Source organism: Crassostrea angulata, chromosome 5, assembly GCF_025612915.1.
Source record: "Crassostrea angulata isolate pt1a10 chromosome 5, ASM2561291v2, whole genome shotgun sequence".
NCBI classification, from domain to species: domain Eukaryota; kingdom Metazoa; phylum Mollusca; class Bivalvia; order Ostreida; family Ostreidae; genus Magallana; species Magallana angulata.
In genome coordinates, this window is record NC_069115.1 from 43312625 (window position 1) to 43335115 (window position 22491).

At 32.9% G+C, this 22491-nt stretch overlaps 1 protein-coding gene across 2 annotated transcripts; it reads left to right on the forward strand.

Moving 5' to 3' along the window:
• The first annotated feature begins 229 nt into the window (after positions 1–229).
• LOC128182828 (multimerin-1-like) lies at positions 230–21473 on the forward strand. Of its 2 annotated transcripts, XM_052851581.1 has the most exons (4): positions 230–1024; positions 1511–1639; positions 19154–19282; positions 20952–21473. In XM_052851581.1, the coding sequence occupies exons 1-4, from the start codon at positions 304–306 to the stop codon at positions 21359–21361; spliced, it is 1389 nt and encodes a 462-aa protein (XP_052707541.1). In that variant the 5' UTR covers positions 230–303; the 3' UTR covers positions 21362–21473. The 2 variants fall into 2 exon arrangements, with proteins under 2 accessions (XP_052707541.1, XP_052707542.1); XM_052851582.1 differs by lacking the exons at positions 19154–19282; positions 20952–21473 and adding an exon at positions 3041–3605.
• The last annotated feature ends 1018 nt before the right edge of the window (positions 21474–22491 follow it).

Here is a 22491-nt window from a genome sequence, read left to right on the forward strand (position 1 = left end):
TATTGATAAGAAGCATCCACATGTTAAAACAAATCTGTTTCTAGCAGTCATGGAATATAATGTTTTAATACTTTATTTAACAAAAAGCATTTATGTTATTGTTTTGGCGCAAAGTATTTTGGCAGTTAACTCATTTTTATATATAAAGAGAGTGTTTTTATGATATCGTTCTTAAGAAACAGATGGTTGTATATCTAAAGATAAACTTAAGCATTCCAAAGCTAAGAGTCGGCACGAGGCATCGTCTTATAAACGTCCGAATCTTCTCACCTGTTTGCAGCACCTAAATAACAAAGCCGAACAATGAAGTTGGTTTTTACTTTAACGATATGTGTTGGTTTTATTTTAGAGAAAGCAGATTCTTCGCGTTCGCGTCTTACCGACAACAACAACAAGACAACAACATTACAGGAAAACAAAACACCGGATTGTTACGAAATAAGCTTCCTACGACAGATGCTTAACCAAGAGACCGTTATCCGCCTCGCTTTGGTCAAGAATGTCCATGCTCTGGTAAATGACATCAGCATTTTGAAAGAAAGTTTTGCGGCAAGTGAAACAAAAATATCAGAACTACAGCGGACGGTTGATGCATTAAATATTCAGGTTAGTTCTCTTCAGCAGGAAAATGGTCAGCTAAAGAAAAGTAGCCTAACCAGTCAGACCACGAGCATGGAGCTGGAAACGAAATTTCAGAACGTTAGTGACAACGTAAGTGCTCTGCACGGACAGCTGAACGTCATTCAAAAAGAATCAGACGACAAAAGACAGGAAATGTTTAACAAAACAAACGCTGCTCTCGATGATATCAAAATAGAAGTGCGATACCTCTCGGTCACCTTGTTGGATTTCAAGGAACGCACGGAAATAGAAAATGAATCGAGAGACAAGAAATACTCTGAACTTGAACGCCATTCGAACACATTGATTCAAAGTTTCAAAGTTAAAAATTCTTTAAGAAAGAAGTTTGGTAATCTTAAATCATTTGTACAGAATCTACAGGACTCCCAAACAGAGATAACAGGTATTTACAGAAATAACAGGTATTTACATGCATCTATCTTTTAAAAATTTATCTCATGGATATTTAAGGTGACTGCCAAAGTTAATTGAAAATTCTTTCTTTGTTTCAATTGTTTTTATTTTGTTTATTCTAATGTTGATAATTGTAAAATAAATAAAACTCCAAAGATTTTCAATTCCAATGTCAATGCCTTGATAAAAAAAATCAAAGATTATTTTCGTTCTTCCTGCGAAGCGAAATCAATGCGTCGTCAATGAATCAGCAGACTTGAAATAAAAAACAACACAAATGACATTCCTCCATGCTTTTTACAATGCATGTACATGTAGTGTTGTTGAAACCTCTGGTTTCACAATTTCTCATTGGTCATTTATTTTACATCATATAAAAGACAAACTTGTTATAGTAAATAAATCTATCCTTGCATGTTTCAATGTTTCAATACAAAATCATGTATTATATTACACTGTATAATTGTGTTTCTAGAAAACCTCAACAGAACAGTTGCAGAGTTTGATACACAGTTCACACTGTCTGAAAATACACTGCAGAAGTTCTCATCCGCTTTAGCGTCTTTGGAAATGGCTCAAACAAAGTTGTCAAAATCAATCGATGGTGAGATATACAGTAAAACACGCTTATAACGAAGTGCCAGGGACGGGCGACTTCCTTATAAACGTAATTCGTTCTATCCGTCAAGTTTACAACTTGTAATAAAGTCTCGGGGAATGATAACAACTTCGCTCTAAGCGTCAATTCATTCTGCTATAACCTTGTTTTACTGTATTTACTTTTAAATAAATCTTGTTATTTCTTTATTTACATTATTTTTCTGTGTTTTAGTCTGTGATAATTCTACGAATTGATTTTGCAGTGTATAAACACAATTCCAGATAAGCATGCCAATGTCTAAGTGACATTTTTGCACCCGCTTTAGATGCATTTTCGTAAAAATCCATATATACCAAATAAAAGATCATTGTGTAGAGAGTATTGTAACTTTTGTTTTCAGAGTGAGTTACTATACATGTAAGATAATTACCTTTATGAATTTATTTCCCATCGGAAATTAAAAATTCCCGTTGAAGAAATAAATATAGATATTGAAAATCCAATGAAAACACCATAGGAATTATATTTCCTATAGGAGAAAAATAATTCGTGAGTTTTGCCGAGTTTTGCTGTAATAAGAATACTTTCGAATTCTCAAAGTTCACAATATTTAACCAACAATTAGGTTTTGAAATTTTTTTGGAAAGGTAAACATTTTAAAATCGACTGCGGGATTCAAACTCATGACTAACGGATTCGTAGTAAAACCTCTAACCCACAGGGCTACGCTGTTAGGTGACGATTTTGGAAACAAAACAATTTATAAAATCACACTTGATTTTATTGGTTTTTTTTCGATAAATAGTATGTCACAACATGGAGACGTCCCATACCACCTTAAAGGTTAAATATCTCACCTGAAAGTTGAGATACATTAATAACAAAGGTGGTTATAAACTCCTTAAGCAATGGCCAATTATCTATCAACTGTTCTTTACTGATTAAGTTATCCAGTATTCTCGGACTTTTTTATGTTTAGATGTTATATTAGATTTGCAAACAAATCTTCGCGTAAAATATCAGAAATTAAAACCTACAATCTTGATTTTCAGCAGAGGGTATAATAAAAAAAAATGAATTAGAACGTGAACTCACTTTAACGTTGTTGCAAACTAAAGGATATTACGATGCATGCATGCGTGCTTAAAGACAGCAATGCTAATGTGATTTTAGTAATATTCATGGGCAGCAATTTACGTTGGATTAATGGAAAATTACACACTCAATGATATATACTTCTAAAATGCGTATTTTGATTTACAAATCAATAAAATGTGCTATCAGAATATTGCATTTTAATTAACATTTCATTTTGTGAATCAACTTAACAACGAAATCAGAGAAAATTGGTATTAAACGAATATTGTTGACATAACAGAATATAAAGCAAATTGTTTATTGTAGATACGAGTAACCACCATGCATTTTCTGCGGGAATATCATCAGGTAACTCTGGTTGGACAGGAGGAACACTAGTGTTCCCCACAGTAATCTACAGTGTAGGAACAGGCTACAACCCCAGTACTGGTATCTTTACAGCGCCGACAGCGGGGACATATGTGTTCTATGTCTCTGTTCAGTCTGCCTTTCAAAAGTTCATCTATTTAGACATAGTTTTGAATGGATCCAGTAAGGTCAGGGCCGAGGCTAGTTACGGTAGTGGGAGTAGCATTTCCATTCGCCAGACCGGAACCAACCTGGTTATCTTAAATCTACAGGCCAGTGACAGAGTGTGGGTCAGTCGAAACTATGGTACCGGTTACCGCAGTTATAATGTTCCCTCTACAACGTTCTCTGGATTTAAACTTAACTAGATGTGATAATTACCGTTAATAAAGCAAAAAAACTTGTTTGAATATTTTTAAATCAAAAACTTGAACAGCACAGTTATTGTTCAATTTAAAGACTTTGACATTCAAGTATTTCGTTTTGTTATTATAATACAGTACATGTATTTATAGAATTTTCATACAGCATTTTGAATATATGTAAAAAAAATTTTAGAAATTAACAAAAGTTTTTCCTTGTGTAAGAGGTTATATGTATATGGCTATGAATAACAAAAGATCAGTTTGATAACATTTTTGTTGTTTAAATCAAATCAATTCTGAGATTGCGTACCATTATGCCCAAGTAAAACTTATTCGCCCGACACTGGTATCGGCCGACGCAGAACAGTCACATTAATTTTTTGGAACACCGATATCTTCAAAAGTTTAAATACTCATTCGCCAGTGAATCATCGCTCGATTATCGAATGTGAAGGTGGCATGGGACATCTGTCGATATTAATGTGGATTAAACTACATTATAATTAGAATACTTTCACCGGTTAAGAATTTTAAAATTTTACAATATTAAACCAAAAAATAGCTTGGAGAGGTAAAAACTGCAAAACACAAGCGGGATTCGAACTCATGACTTACAGATTCGTTGTAAATCCTCTGACCCACCGCGCTACGCTGTTAGGTAACAATATTGGAAAAGAAACTACTTGTATGATTATATTTTATTTTATTGCTAATTTTGATAAACAATACGTCACAACATGGAGATGTCCCTCTCCATCTTAAGTCACATTTTGATTTTTACGGTCGGCCGATTACTAAACAATTTCGCAATAGCTGAGCATTCACCTGGAACCACGCGGGGTGTTGCTTTCAAATTAATGACGAAATTTCGGCCATCGACGCAGAAAAATTATAACATGCAGAAAAATTTTGTGGTCGGTCGACTCAAAAAGAGGTCGATATGGACCAAGACAACGGATGATGAACTGCCGACTGTCGCTTGAATAATCCCATTATTGCTTTAAAAACCGTTGGCCGTCGGTTGTTAATGGAGGTGTGACTGGAGTTTTAGTGTCCGAAAAACATAGTCGGATGATGATAAACTATTCGAACCAATGCAGCCAAAATTATAATATAACGAAGTGATTACCTTTGGCTCTTTGAAAGTCTTTGAGTCGACCGATCGCCTCTCTCGATCATCGGGGTCTGAGCTCCAGGGGTCGGGCGATAATATGCGGGTCGGGTGACAAAAATTATCCTCTTGACTCTGCATCTCTCTGTAAACTCTTTTTGACAATTTTTTTTCACCCTCAGACAAATTTCCCGATGTCCTTTCAAAAATTCTATTGTCATCTGTTTCATGTGATTGTCATCTGTTTCATACTTGGATATTTAACTGGAAGGGGGCATTGATGGTAACCTAACAACAAAACTTTATGATAAACGTGATGACAATTTTTCTATAGTAAACCTTCCTTACTTATATAGCAATATACCTTCATCGACTGAATATAGAGTTTCTGTCTCTCAGTTATCATTAAAACGGCTTTGGTTTGGTTTTCCCGATAGCATCACGATGAATTAAATAAGGTAAGTCAGCAGCATCAAGCATAAACAATGCTCGTCGCCAGTGTAAAAACTGTATGATTGGTCAACTTGTTTTCTTAGGCGGAGTTATTGCTAGCGCTCTCGAGCACTAGAAACTACGTTAGTCCTTTTCACTGGAATACGCATGCTCGACTCCATAGTAGAGGATTCAGGTAATACTGTACTACCGTAGATAAACTGTACCATTTGAATTCGATATCATCTTCAATTGAAATTTTGTGTTTTATTGTAAATGTCAAAAAGTAAGAGTAGCTTAGGTCTTATAATGCAAAGTTATTTTTAATATTATAATGAATAGCTAGCTTTATCTTAAAATTCCTTTAAGCTCGGAAAACAACTTCGGATATGTTTTCCAAGGCTGCCAGATAGGTCCCGAGAAGATACAATTGCTACAAAACAGTACCATTGGTTCTTGAAATTTTTGGGAGTTGATTTTAATCAACTCTCCTATACAGTTCCTCTGGCAAACCGAAAGTGAAACCTGTTTGGACCTAAGCACAAATCATCACCGCTGACAAGACTAAATTCTTGAAAATAATAGCAACAAATTCAATGTAACGTATGCAGAAGCATTGTTTTTCAAGGAAACTTTTCTATAAACACTTTGAAAATAGTCAAATTTTATATACTACGAACAATTTAGATATTTTTGTAGTCTCGTGTATTCCTACGCCAGAGTTAATATAGTCTCGTTCCACCAGACGCTCGGCTGTCTCTGTAAATCTGCGACAAGCAGAGAGGGGGCTCTCTTGCTAAGCTTGTCAGATATTAACGGATACAGCCAAGCGTCTAGTTAAATGAGACTAGAGTTCGTTCGATATCAATAGTATTTGGATCCATACAATTTTTAGAATTGTTTCGATAACTAACACAATCTAGTAGTTGAAATCTATCTTTAAATATTACACAACATGTAAACTTTAAATTTTTTAAAGTATTATTGTGCACGTAACTTGATTATACATTTATATCTTGAGGAAGCAATATATTTTACCTTAAAACGATAATATTGTTTCAATTAACATATCAATCTTCTGTAAAATCATTTTAAATAAATTCATTTAAATAGTGTTGATTGCATGGTGCAAAAAAGTTCTAGCGGGGCATGTCTAAAAACTTGAATGCCATGCCATTTATGCATTTATAAACTGAATTGTACACATGAATTGTCGTACTGAACAAAAATTAATCTTTAAATCTTCTTCTTTGAATGTTTCAACGCACTGTTTTCTGTGGTAATCAATTATCTTTTAAATTACCGTTGTCCCAAAACATTTGTATTTGTGCTGAAATGGGAAATATCTATATCCACAAACCTATCCTCTGCACCTCATCACTTCAGTTTGAAGATGCTAATGTGTGTCTGATTGAAAAAATAAAATTCCACTAAGGTTTTACGTACACCAATTGTCTATGTTTCTTTTTGTATGGGGAAAGTTAAACAAAGACTATTTCTGTATGTATTAACACTATAACTTTTGATACAGGGTATTTAAATTAAAGAATACAATAATTAGTTTTTTTCCTAAAGCATTATCAGGTATGTTTTATTATATAATGCCATACAGGCATACATGGCTTAAATGAAATAGTGATATCGATGTTGAGTCTGAAAACGTGTAAGCATATATAGTTACACTTCTAATAGCGTCCACAGGTTAGGTTAGCTGCATCATTCTATGCATTTTTATACCAACTTACAAAGTTTGAAAATAGTTGCCTACAATTGGATGTAAAGTGGTTTTTACAAGCTGATAAAAAGATGTGAAGAATAATAGAGCTGTCTGTATTTTAAACTTTTTAATGTCAAACTTCTCTCCGTTGAATTTCATAGAAAGATGTTTGTTCATATTTTGTCACTAAAACTGTTAAATTTAGAGCCCATATGTAAGTTAAAAACATTTTTAGATGGTGAGCATACTGATGCACATTTAACGAGAGAAACATTTTTTATCTGCAACAGTCAGGACACCAAAACTATTATAATGAATTACACCGCGGAAAATTACAATTTGAATTTTCGAGAGAAAATGTACATTAACATAGCTTTGGCGTCCTTCCTTCTTTTTTTCGGATTGGCGGAAAATGGAGTGGTTCTTTACTTCTATGCCTGCCGTATGCCTAGGACTGAAAACCGATATTTTTTCCCTTACTTCGCTTTGGCAGATCTTTTAGAATGTATTTGCGGAAGCAGTTTTGCAATTATTATTAACTTTTACAGCCTGGCGTTTCATTGGGATTTTTTATGTAAAGGCCTTTGTTTTTCAATCACCTTTACATTTAGTGTTTCTGCTGCCATGCTCCTTGTGATTGCCGTCAACAGATACCTTAAAGTCTGTCAAACAAACGGGCACCAATTGACGGGACGGACCAGGAAAATTGTTCTTCTCTTTGTTTTAGCAATCTCGATTATAACTTCACTACCAATGCTATTCTTAATTGGACGGCTTGAAGGTTCTGTTGAATACAACGGCATAGAAATTAACGTCACTTCTTGTGGGGTAATAAAAGATCGTTTTTGGTACAAATGCAAAACTTTATTTCCTTTTGGAGTTCTCGTTAATTTTACTTGTCATGATATTCACAGTGGCACTATACATTCCTGTAGGCATAACAATCTAGAATCGGTTCAATAGTATTCGGAATTCTAAACGAACGACGAAAGGACTTGCGATGACAACTTTAAAACTGTCCGAAGATGTTGCTGATGTTGATAAGTCAAGTGAAACGAAGGCAACCAGTACTCCAAACTACAAAGAGGCACAGAAAAACGTACTGGATTCATCAATCAGCAGAAAAAAGAATACCTATAGACGGCGTGTACGTCACAATTTTACGTCAATGTTTGTGACGATTGTTATATTCTACATCATATTCTACCTTCCAACATTTGTACTGCTTATAGTTTCGAGCGAGAATCCCTCAAGGTTTTGGTCTACGTTGGACGAATTTTCACTTAACATTCTTGTCATTTTTCAAAGAGCTTTTATTGTACATTATATTGTTAACCCTTTTGTGTATGCTTATTTTGATCTTCATTTCCGGTCACTATTTAAAAAATCTTTAGGTATTTGTCAGTGACTTTAATTCAAAACATGAGGAAAAAATGACATACAATGGAATATATGGAAATTTTAATTTGAAATGGTAAATAAATCTGAATGTTTTTTATATTTTGTTTCTGTCTTAATACTTAAAGTTAAAGCTTTTTTAGCCACCTCTGCTGCATCAAAGCTAATCACATTAGTCCATTCATGATTTTAGAAAATATAATTGCTGTATTAAGGATAATACTACACTGTCGAGGAGGAAGCACTATACAACAACCGAATGACAGTGTAGTCCATGTTCTTGATGTTGTGTACTTTTCATCGGGATACTTATAGCCAATCAGGTCTTTTATGTACAATGTTGAATACATATACTGCTTGTACAGGACATTCAACGGGAATTGTCGAATTTGTGAATTTTTATAAGTTTATAACTTGTAAAGAACTAGCTAACTTGGATTTGAAAAATGTTATATAAGTAGCAACTGGTGTTATTTACCATCCGTAGAACAGTCTGTATGCAATCATACAAAAAATGTATTTATTGTTTTTCATCATTTATTTTTATGTTCTACACAATAGTACATACAAAGATTCTTTTGTGACAGGTCACGTGATTCATAGTTGACGTTAAAAGTTTTATATTTGCCGAATTTATCATTTTTTTTTTATAAGTTTATAAAATAAAACGTATAAAGAACAAGTGGGTGTTATTTAACATTTGTGGGACAGTTCGAATGCAAGAATCTAGCAAAATAAAATGTATTTGTTGGTTTTCTTCATTATAGTTACGTTTTTACTAAAAAAAAAATAGATAATCGAATTCTCATGTCATAGATCACTTGATTGACAGTTGACGTTAAAGGTTTTTAATATGGTAATCTCTTCTTCCCTGTTTCTTGCGTTTGAGTTATCTGCGTACATCTAAAACAGAACAAAAAATAAAACATGAAAGTCACTAAAATAAATACAATTGATCATTGTAAATTTTAAAATTGAACATTGTACATTAAACAATTGAAACTAATTTTATATCAGTTGAGCAGTGTACATTCCTTCAAAGCAGAAGTGAAAAAAAATTGAATTTTTAAACGTTCTTTAGTTTTGTGGGGAACTAGAGGGTTTAAGTGCAGTGAGCATTTTGTTATATTGTGCAACATTGCGATATAATATTTTTTCCTTTTTTGAAAATAAATGATTTGGAAATTAAATACAGTTGAGGTATATAATATATCTCAATGCAATGATCATCTCTGCTGATCTATAACGTTTTTCTATTCTCTATCATACGTCAACCTAGACATACAACTACAAAGTAAATTCTTGAAACATAACAACACTGGAATGACCATCACATTTCATTCTGCGCACGGTATTAGACAGAATATGTAAAAAAGTATCATTGTAGCATTAGTAAGTAAGTAATTAAGTTTTAAAATATATGAATATAAATGTGACAATCGTGTATGGCATAAGTAATTGTATTGTATAATGTATGTTATAAAGAAGTGCAATTTATAAGTATCTATTACAAATGATTTTCATCAGAAACCAAAACTAACGACAACCTCTTCCCCACTTCTCCGATAACACGCAAAAGCAGGATGGGAAACCTCCATTTTAAATTTATCGTTTATATCAAGTTTTGCTAATCATTTATTTCTTAAAGAGATATACTAGGATATTTATTTTGCGACAAATTTTTGTTCAAGTTAGAAAAAAAACTGTTTACCGCTTATCACTCCTTTTTGAGACAATCAATCATACCAACTAATGCATAGGAAGGGCACAAGCGGCCCTATAGTGTTTAATAACAATGACGTCTGGGTTGCCATTGTTTTTAATTAGATCTTTTCGCAAGTGTTGCAGGAGAAATCTGATCAAAATTAAAGATGATTTCTATAGGGATTAAAGAATCGTGTCTTGAAATGATGCATAATAAATCCCAACAAATCATCAGACTTTTCTTTTCTGTTATATTGGACTCGCATCGACAGGATCGATGTAAATTTTAGATAATGAACACTGTTTTTTATGCTACTTTACTAGGTTCCGATGCTTTTTATTAAACTTTCAAATTATGGCGATATACCCACCTTGATATATGCGGAGTTTATTACATCTGCACTGTTCCAGTGGGTAGAGACAGAAGTCGCGTAGAATGTTGCGACATGTAAGCTCTCCACAACATTCGTCCCGGTCAGGCACACAGGTCTCCATATAACGAGAACACTACAGAGAGCAGAACGTGTATTGTGATATTACTATTTTCTTTTCTTTAAGGTACATAACTCGTCATGTTTTAACTTAAGGCGACTTATGTCAAGGTCTTGTGTGGAGTTCCGTAAGCACAAAACCCTCACATTGTAAAGATGAAGGCTGACATGATACTTATTTTTAAAATAAGTATTTTGTAATTATTATGAAGTCAAATTTGGCAGATAATAAGTCATAGTACACCACAATTAGTAATATATTCATTATATAGTATAGACTGCAGCTGAGGAGTCATTGCAAGAACCAACATCATTATATTTTATTTAATATGAAAATATGATAATCAAAATTTTGAATTGATATTAAATTAAAATTACCATTTGATACTGGACGAATGTAAGGAAAAGTCGATCGATCGATCGATCGATCTAGATAGATAGATAGATAGATAGATAGATAGATAGATAGATAGATAGATAGATAGATAGATAGATAGATAGATAATATTAAGGTAACTCCGTACCTATTAAATTACGGGTTCAAAGTTAAAAACTTAACTTTTTTTAACTTATTGGACTTGAATTTCATCAAAAAATAAATAAAATATATATGTATCCATACTTTTTAAGATGTAAGGTAATAAAAACCAAAGGCTGAAATTATCATCTGAAAATAATACTTTTTTTTTGTTTTAAAATTATATATAAGTGGATGGATACTTGTTTGTCTATTTAAATTTTATTGCTTACTATGCCAGAAAACTAAAATTAATTAAAAAAAAAAGAAAAAATTGTTTACATTAGAAAAATTATAGCATTTAGATATATCACTTAGAGAAAAGTAGAAAAGAGTTATTTCCCTTTGTCATTATTGAATTATGTCGAATATAAGGATGAAAAACGCTTAGTAAATATCTCCAAGTAAACAATGATTTGAGTTTTTGATGTGCACCTATAATAACATAGAAATTACAAATCTACTTACAAGAATTTTAATGAATTCATGGTTTATGTAAAATGTATGACGTCACAGGAGGGTGGATTTACTTTAAGAGTACTTTATCGGGTGGTCCTTGATTTTGGTTGAGTAATATACCAGTTATCACGCTCTATGCTATACTTCTATATACGTAAGAAATAAAGTACGAGTTTTCGTGAATGTTGCACAATTATCTCTGAGGTCAAGAAATGGGTTTTTTTTAAATATAATAGCCGATGCGTTAGCCGATCGAGGCTTTTATATTTTAAACAACATTTCGAGACTGAGGAGGTTATCCTGCAATATTCACGATAACTATTCTACTAACAGCCCATTAATTCTACAGATCGTTTCTCCAATAGAAAGACGATCTATATATAGCTAGGTCATTGATTAATTTGGACGGCTGTTCCGTGTAATCCCAACGGTTTTGTTAGTAATGTTTACATGTGTATCGATCAAAGGAATCACATGCAGACGACAGAATGCTCTTCACTTACTAATAAAATATCTTTGAATGATATTTCTAATATTTTACCACTACACGTTATATATTTAATAATATTACCACAACACGTTATATACCACTACACGTTATATATTTAATGTAAAAACAAGCAGTGAAAATGTGCTAAGGAGGTCCTAGGAACCACCGCATTGATCTCTCAGAATATAAACATGTGAGGCAATACAAATAGTTCTGACTAGAACTAACACGTGAAATTGGCATGGTTTTAAAACTGTTTACGGTTGGAAGTAGTACTTTCATGATCAATGCGAGACAAATAGGTATTTCTGATCTGATATTTTACTGATGACGTTCGTGGTATATTGGAGAATAATGTCCGCGGCATTTCTTTGATCTCGGCATATTTTGTAGTATATATATTTAAGGAATGATTTTTATTTCTACCTATGTTATACAATATAAAGTAGTAATCAAGATATTTCATTTTACTAATATCTAAAAAGTCCTTGCGAGTTTCGAATCGATGACTATCAGATTTGTACCTGACTATCAAACCCTTTGATGTATGTTGTTATATACTAAAATCGTGAACGAAGTTTAATTTGATTCATATCTTAAAAAGAAGGTGAATCACAATGTATAAATCATATCCGTCATGGTAAACAAAATATCTATAGTATACATCGGGGAGCATTTTAATTTGTGTATGATGTAAAGGCTGCTTCTAAGCCCAATAAGAAAAAGGTTTAAATGTAGGAAATGTAACGAGTTCAAAAGCCAATCATAGCTTCGCTTTTCAACAGCCTCAAAAGTACATGTACATAGTATATATAGGGGTTCCTTATTCCATGGCACTCAGTTCATAAACATCAGGCAATGTTTTTATTGACATTTGAGCAAAATTTCTATAAGTTCAAAGATTGAATTTTAAATATAGCACCCAAGAGACAACCATGGCAGTCTTAAAAAATAAACAGATAGGAAACAACTCTATTTTTTTTAAATTGATAATAACAATAATCATCCGGTGATATTTTTACATTTTTTTCCTGCGCACTGTCAGAATTCGGAATGCTCCTCGAAGTTGTGTATATTTGTCTTTACAGGGGTTTCCTGTAGGCTGATGAATACAAAGTTAAAATGAATTGATATTTTATCAAAGATGAAGACATAGCATCCCATAGCATAACATCATCATAAATATGATAACAATACTACTAACTCACAAAATTTAAAGTAAATCAAAACGGAACAATTACCTTAGGAAATTGCACTGTTTCTCGGATGTCTCTGTCAGGTAGCTTTAGATAGTAAGGCAGGCCACTGGATGACCTTCCTGAAATCAACGCAAAACCACTGGCCAGGGCGAGAAAACACGAGAAGAGAAGTAGTGTTTTCAGCTCCATTTTCTGAAGAAAACGAAAATAGAACCAATTTAACAAGAGCTTGGACTTTCGGTTGGATTTTAATATCTGGTTTGCTCATCAAAACAAGCTGTCAAACATTGACCTCCTTTCTTCTAATTCGCTAATAGAACCTCATATATATTCATAGAATGTCAAAAGCGTTGCTCTGCTGTGTGAAATTGACGTGTTTCAGTAAAATATACATCCCTTGATGAAGTCGGACGAGTGTCATTGTGTTCAATCTATGCATATCTATTAGCCAATGGCTGGACAGTTAACAATGTGTAAACCCCGCCTTCATCAAATCGGAGTTTCTCACGTTTCTCCCCAAAGTCCAAGCTCTTGGTGGAACGGTTCTAATTATCAAACTGTCTTACGACCGTAATGATACATGTAAAAATTGAGACAATTTGTTACGGCTTTTAAGACTGGAGAAGGAGAGGACAAAATTACGCAATGGGCAAAGTTTGTATTCATTCAGTCTTAATATAAAACATCAAATAGCTTTCGTGACTGATTGGTTATTATCTGGGCACTGAAGGAATGCTAGAAAGAAAATGTCGTCATGATCAGCGTCTTATTCTTAGCATATTTTTAGCACAGATATGATAACGTTTGAAGCTAAACTTATATATACAGTTTTTAATACAAGAGTTGTTTGTGATACACTTATGCTTCCTCCCTTGGAAACATCCATGACAAAAATGAACGGAAACTGCAAAAATTGGAATTTTTCTAAGTCCAAGGGGCATAACTGTCAAAAATTGTTGCTCGATTGTAACCAAAATCGAACTTGACCTAGACATTATTATGATAAATCTGTATATCAAATTTCATTTCAATATGTACAACTTCCTCAAAGAAAATGAGCGGAAACTGCAAATAAGTGGAATTTGTCTACGTCCGAGAGGCATAACTCTGTCAAAGATTAATCGATCGTACTAAAATTCAAACTTGGTCTAGTTATTATCATTATAAATCTGTATACCAAATTTCATTTCAATACATGCAACCGCTACGAAGAAAATAAACGGAAACTGCAAATAAGTAAAATTTTACTAAGTCCAAGGGGATAACTCTCTCGAACATTGCTCGATCGTACCTAAAATCAAAATTGACCTAGATATTATTAAAAAAAATGTGTATACCAAATTTCATCTCAATACGTGCAACTTCTGCGAAGAAAATGAACAGAAACCATTGGTGGACCGACCGACAGCCAGCCAACAGCAAAGCAATATGCCCTTCCTTCTTCGAAGGGGGACTAAAAATATACATAATCATCAAAACCATTTTCCCTTGCTATCTGAAAAACAAAAGACTCATAGGCCTTCATGGTTACCTGAATACCACAGCCCTTAAATGGACCTATCAGGGTATCCAATGTTTGTATTTCAAGCTTATTTTTGGAATCCTTAATCAGAGACTACTCTTAATATTACTCTCACTTATATCATTTGATGTTTTCAAACATTAATTCATTAGGGGGATGTCGCATTACATCGGATCACATGTATTTATACCCTTCTTCTAGGGGCACACAAAAGGCATATAGTTAATTGCTACAAGCATACATTACACAGAAAATTAAAAGATTGAAAGATGAAAAATGATATACGACAAACGACAGACGACAATAGGTTACTGATCCGACAGACTCAATCTAAATGACCTCAAACAAATACATGTTCACTAAATGGTTCTTTTGTTACAACCCCCCCCGCACTTTTTATAAAAGCTTTAACCCTACCCCAATAGGCAATTATATTCACAAATTAAGAAATGGACATCATTTACATTAAATCAATGCATTTTGATTATTTCCTACGTCTGTGAAAGAACAGAAAAAATATTGTATAATTATTTAAACTATATTGCTATATTGTCTAAGCCCTGAACCCTTGACGTAAGGGTCACTGACATAATAACAATGCATTTAGTTATCTTTGAATATAATTATATATAGGAGTAGAGAAAAAGATTTTCTACGATTTAACCAATTTCACTTAATGGACATTTTGGCTACCACGATAGGGCTTGAACCCCTGACCCTTGGTCCATTGATTCCACTGGTTCATTGACATTATAATCATGCATTTCGGTGGGTTTTTTTTACTTATTTAGAATATTGGAATAAAGACAATTTTCTAAGATTGAATACATTTTCACTATATGGTTATATTATTTGGCCCTGTTCTATGGTCATAACCTCTGATTTAGGGGCAATGTATTTCACAATTTAGATAAACTCCATGGACATCATAATATGACAAGAATTTAGTTTTTCTCAAATATTCATGGGAGTAAAAAAGAAGAGTGTTAAGATTAAATACATTTTTATCAATGAACACATCCTAAAGCTTGAACCCATAACTGCCGATTTTCACAATTTTGGTAGAGGGCTTTAATATTAGAATTTTTAGCATATTTGATCCCGCCATTGAGGCCTTGGGGTGGTAAAGTAATATATTTTACAATTTAGATTTAGATGTTATAACTAAAAATGGTAACAATTGGCATTGTAGTTTTTTAAAAAGAAATTAAAATCGTAAAATTTACAACGGACGACGCACAACACACGACGACGGACGACGACCAATTGCAATAGGTCACCTGAGTGACCCAGGTGAACTAGAATGAAATGAAAAAATATGAATAAGAGACTTATTAAAATTTGTTGGCGGTGGAAAAAGTACTTATAAACATCATTTGATAATTTAACGTGGAAGTGCGCAATTTTTTTAAATTACATACTTAATGCTTAATGCTTTTTACTGTCATTGATCAATTCAATGCATTTGAAATGCTTCGAACTGTAAATTCGATTTATATCAGGAATATTAGGTATTTGTACATGTATATATCAAATTTGTTTTGTTATTTCTACTGTCTATAAAATAAAATGAGCAATGATAATTTTTACACAAAGTATAGACTTCTCTTGGTTTCAATGTGTGACAATTATAATAATTGTGCACAGAGAGAGAGAGAGAGAGAGAGAGAGAGAGAGAGAGAGAGAGAGAGAGAGAGAGAGGGGGGGAGAGAGAGACAGACAGAAAGACAGAGAGAGAGATTATGAAATGATTACAAAAGCCGTTTTATTTTCTTCTTGCATTGAAGAAAAGCAATATTTGAACATTTAAAGAAAATAAACTAAATGACCTTTAATAAGATTTAGATTTTTGGTAACCTTATTCTTGAATCAAAGTACTGAAGTCCTGATGGGAGTGGATTTTATTGATTACTTTTTATTTTAAAATCAACGTTATATTTTTTTGCATGGCAAGTAGTTTCTAATCTTTATTTGAATTACGTATAAATTAATTATATGAATTCTCAGACTTTTCCGACAAGAATTTTGAGATATCCCATATGAATCATGTTGTGATAGGTAAAATAGAATTAATTCCATCAAACTATGTAAGTTATCAAAATATTTCTGAAAAATTGTATGGATCCAAGCAATATTGAACTCTAGTCTCGTTTAACCCGACGCTCAGCTGTCGTCGTTAATCTCCGACAAGCAAGAGAGACTCTCTGTTTGTCGCAGATTTACGGAGACTGCCTAGCGTCGGGTTGAACGAGACTTTATTGAACTCTGGCGTAGGAATACATACAACTACAAACAATATCTGAATTGTTCGTATTATTTCAAATCTGAATATTTTCAAGGTATTAATAATAAGTTCCTTGAAAGGCAATGCTTCAGCATACATTACATCGAATTTATCAATTATTTTTAAGAACTAAGTTTTGACAGCGGCGATGATTTGTGCTGAGGTAAAAACACTGTTTCACTTCCGGTTTGCCAGAGTAACTGCATAGATGAGTTGATTAAAATCAAGTCCTAAAAATCATGTAAAGCACGTATTTATAAGTGATAATTTGTCTCTCTCAAAAGTCAAATTTGTCAACAAGTAACCTTTACCAGTCGTGCAAATTGTTCCCCAACTAAAATGAATCTATACACATCAAAACTAATACTGTGCAGTAAGAGTAAGTTGCTATGCAATAATTACCAAAATAGAATAAACGAAGCGCAATTTATGGTATATAAAACAATGTGTTATCAATGACATTATAATAAATATTTCATTTTCAAACTGGGATGAATTGAATGAAAACTTATTTTCCGTGTATTTTTAGTAGGCGATTCTTTTCATTGAAGATATTAATATAATTCCTTGAAAAGTATGTTTATATTGTTGAAATGTTCTACAAAAAAGTAGAAAATGTGCATTAGCAATGCTTCCTTTAAGACAAACACAAAACATCAAACGCTGACAAAAAAACGGACACGTCTACAATAAGTATCCTAAACTGAAACAAAAATGTAGACGTTTTACGTCATACAATCATTCAATTACAAAAGCACCATTAACATTGTTTGCTTCAGACGACCATCGCCTGAAAAACGCATTAGAGTATTAACAGATTGCCTTGAACGTTACTTAAATCAAGCACAATTATTTTCTGAATACTTCTATTGATAAGAAGCATCCACATGTTAAAACAAAACTGTTACTAGCAGCTATGGAACATATTTTTGCAATAGTTGATCTAATTAATAAAAGGCATTTACGTAATTGTTTTGGCGCCAAGTATTTTGGCAGTTAATTCATTTTGTTTATACAAAGAAAGTGTTTTTTTTATGATACCATTTTTAAGAAACAGCTTGGTTTTATATCTAAAGATGAACTTAAGCATTCCAAAGCTAAGAGTCGTCACGAGGAATCGACTTATAAACGTCCGAATCTTCTCGCCTGTTTGCAGCACCTGAATAACAAAGTCGAATAATGAGGTTGGTTTTTATTTAGCGACATTTGTTGGTTTTATTTGGGCGAAGGCAGATTCTTCGCGTCTTACCGACAACAACAAAAAGACAACAACATTACAGGAAAACAAAACACCGGATTGTTACGAAATAAGCTTCCTACGACAGATGATTAACCAGGAGACCGTTATCCGCCTCGCTTTGGTCAAGAATGTCCATGCTCTAATTAATGACATCAGCATTTTGAAAGAAAGTTTTGCGGCAAGTGAAACAAAAATATCAGAACTACAGCGGACGGTTGATGCATTAAACATTCAGGTTAATTCTCTTCAGCAGGAAAATGGCCAGCTAAAGAAAAGTAGCCTAATCAGTCAGGCCAAGAGCATGGAGCTGGAAACGAAATTTCAGAACGTTAGTGACAATGTTAGTGCTCTGCACCGACAGCTGAACGTCATTCAAAAAGAATCAGACGACAAAAGACAGGAAATGTTTAATAAAACAAACACTGCTCTCGATGATATCAAAATAGAAGTGCGATACCTCTCGGTCACCTTGTTGGATTTCAAGGAACGCACGGAAATTGAAAATGAATCGAGAGACAAGAAATACTCTGAACTTGAACGCCATTCGAACACATCGATTGAAAGTTTGAAAGTTAAAAATTCTTTAACAAAGGAGTTTGGTAATCTTAAATCATTTGTACAGAGTCTACAGGACTCCCAAACAGAGATAACAGGTATTTATAGAAATAACAGGTATTTACATGCATCTATATTTAAAATTTATCTCGTGGATATTTAAGGTGACTGCCAAAGTTAATTGAAAATTCTTCGTTTTTTTCAATGGTTTTTTTTCTTTATTCTAATGTTGATAATTATATAATAAATAAAACTCCAAAGATTTTCAATAGCAATGTCAATGCCTTGTTAAAAAAGGTTGTTTTCGTTTCGTTCCTCCTGCGAAGCGAATTCAATGCGTCGTCATTGAATCAGCGGGCGTGAAATAAAAAAAAACAACACAAATGATATTCTTCCATGCTTTGTACAATGCATGTACATGTAGTATTGTAGGAACCTATGGTTTCACAAATTATCTTTGGTCATTTATTTAACATCATATAAAAGACAAACTTGTTATAGTAAATAAATCTATACTTGTATGTTTCAATGTTTCAATACAAAATCATGTACATGTATTACATTACACTGTATAATTGTGTTTCTAGAAAACCTCAACAGAACAGTTGCAAAGTTTGATACACAGTTCACACTGTCTGAACATACAGAGCAGAAGTTCTCTTCCGCTTTAGCGTCTTTGGAAACGGCTCAAACAAAGTTGTCCAAATCAATCGATGGTGAGATATACAGTAAAACACGCTTATAACGAAGTGCCAGGGACGGGCGACTTCCTTATAAACGTAATTCCTTCTATCCGTCAAATTTACAACATGTAATAAAGTCTCAGGGAATAAAAACGCTCTAAGCGTCAATTCATTATAAGCGTGTTCGCTATAACCTTGTTTTACTTTTTTTACTTTTAAATAAATCTTGTTATTTCTTTATTTACATTATTTTTCTGTGTTTTTGTCTGTGATAATACTACGAATTGATTTTGTAATGTATAAACACTATGCCAGATAAGCATGTCAATGCGTAAGTGGCATTTTTGCACCCGCTTTAGATGCATTTTCGTAAAAATCCATATATACCAAATAAAAGACCATTGTGTAGAGAGTAATTATAACTTTTGTTTTCAGAGTGATTTACTATACACGTAAGATATTTACCTTTATAAATTTATTTCCCATCGGAAACTAAAAATTCCCGTTGAAGAAATAAATATAAATATTGAAAATTCAATAAAAACACCATAGGAATTATATTTCCTATAGGAGAAAAATAATTCGTGCAGAAATTTGATTCAGACAGACAGTTTTCCTATAGGCAATTAAGATTTTCTATCGGATTTCAAAATCCTATCGAAGTTTTGTTCAAATCCTTACGGCTATTAAAATTTAAAATTCAATAGAGAGTCTTTCATTCAGGTAGGAAATTACAAATAGCCGATAGGAAATTTGTTTTCCCAAGGGAGAAATATTTTCCTGAAGGAGTTTATTTCTTAAGGTGGTATGTTTCAATCATACCTCTTTTTAAGGTGGTATGGGACATCTGTCGATATTAATGTACATTATAATAAAAATACTTTCGAATTCTCAAAGTTCACAATATTTAACCAACAATTAGGTTTTGAAATTTTTTTGGAAAGGTAAACATTTTAAAATCGACTGCGGGATTCAAACTCATGACTTACGGATTCCTAGTAAAACCTCTAACCCACAGGGCTACGCTGCTAGGTGACGATTTTGGAAACAAAACAATTTATAAAATCACACTTGATTTTATTGGGTTTTTTTTTCGATAAATAGTATGTCACAACATGGAGACGTCCCATACCACATTTAAGGTTAAATATCTCACCTCAAAGTTGAGATACATTAATAACAAAGGTGGTTATGAACTCCTTAAGCAATGGACAATTATCTATCAACTGTTCTTTACTTATTAAGTTATCCAGTCTTCTTGGACTTGTTATATTACATTTGCAAACAACTCTCCGCGTAAAATATCAGAAATTAAAACACTAGAAACATTCTCTACAATCTTGATTTTCAGCAGAAGGTATAATAAAAAAAATGAATTAGAACGTGAACTCACTTTAACGTTGTTGCAAACTAAAGGATATTACGATGCATGCATGGGTGCTTAAAGACAGCAAAGCTAATGTGATTTTAGTAATATTCATGGGCAGCAATTTACGTTGAATTAATGGAAAATTACACCCTCAATGATACATATTTCTAAAATGCGTATTTTGATTTACAAATCAATAAAATGTGTTATTAGAATATTGCATTTTAATAATCATTTAATTTTGTGAATCAACTTAACAACGACATCAAAGAAAATTGATATTAAACGAATATTGTTGACATAACAGAATATAAAGCAAATGGTTTATTGTAGATAAGAGTAACCACCATGCATTTTCTGCGGGTATATCATCATATAACTTTGATTGGACAGGAGACACCCTAGTGTTCCCCATAGTAATATACAGTGTAGGAACAGGCTACAACCCCAGTACTGGTATCTTTACAGCACCGACAGCGGGGACATATGTGTTCTATGTCTCTGTTCAGTCTGGCTCTAATAAACACATCTATTTAGACATAGTTTTGAATGGATTAAGTAAGGTCAGGGCCATGACTTGGAACAGCAGAAGAAGCAGCGTTCCCATTTACCAGACCGGAACCAACCTGGTTATCTTACATCTACGGACCGGTGACAGAGTGTGGGTCAAACGGCACAGTGGTACCGGTTACCATAGTCATGATATTCCCATTACAACGTTCTCTGGATTTAAACTTAACTAGGTTTGATAATTACCGTTAATAAAGCAACAAAAAAAACTTGTTTGAATATTTTCAAATCAAAAACTTGAACATCACAATTATTGTTCAATTTAAAGACTTTAACATTCAAGTATTTTGTTTTTGTTATTATTATAATAGTGAGTGTACATGTATTTATAGAATTTTCATACAGCATTTTGAATATATGTAAAAATTAGAAATTAACAAAAGTTTTTCTTGTGTAAGACGTGATGTGTATATGGCTATGAATAACAAAAGATCAGTTTGATAACATTTTTGTTCTTTAAATCAAATCATTGAAATTCGAGAATTCTGAGATTGCGTACCATTATGCCCAGGTAAAATTTATTCGCCCGACACTGGTATTGGACGACACGGAGCAGGCAGTGACATTCATTTCTTAGAACACCGATATCTTCAAAAGTTTAAATATTCATTCGCCGGTGAATCGTCGCTCGATTATCGAATGTGAAGGTGGTATGGGACATATGTCGATATCAATGTGGATTAAACTACATTATAATTAGAATACTTTAACAGGTTTAGAATTTTTAAATTTTACAAATATAACAACAAATAGCTTGGAGAGGTAAAAACTGTAAAACACCAGCGGGATCGAACTCATAACTTAGAGATTCGTTGTAAATCCTCTGACCCATCGCGCTACGCTGTTAGGTGACAATATTGAAAAAGAAACTACTTGTATAATTATACTTCATTTTATTGTTTATTTTGATAAACAATACGTCACAACATCGACATGCCCCTTACCCTTACATTTTGATTTTTACGGTCGGCAGATTAGTAAACAATTTCGCAATAGCTGAGCATTGTGACAACGCACTTTGAAAAACTTACGCACTTAGAAATAAAAAGTGCGTTAAATTTTGGACAAAATCAACGCACTTTAAACATTTTTTTTCAAAGTGCGTTAAATTTTGGACCAAATTAACCCACTCAAAAAAATTTTTTTCAAAGTGTGTTCTGAAGGTACATCAACATATTTTAGTGTCGACACTCTTAACGCACTTTGAAAAAATATATTTATATCACAAATTCTGGAACTGAATTTCTAATTTGTTGATAATATGATGATTTGTTAACACTCGTGGATCTAATTTAATGTTATA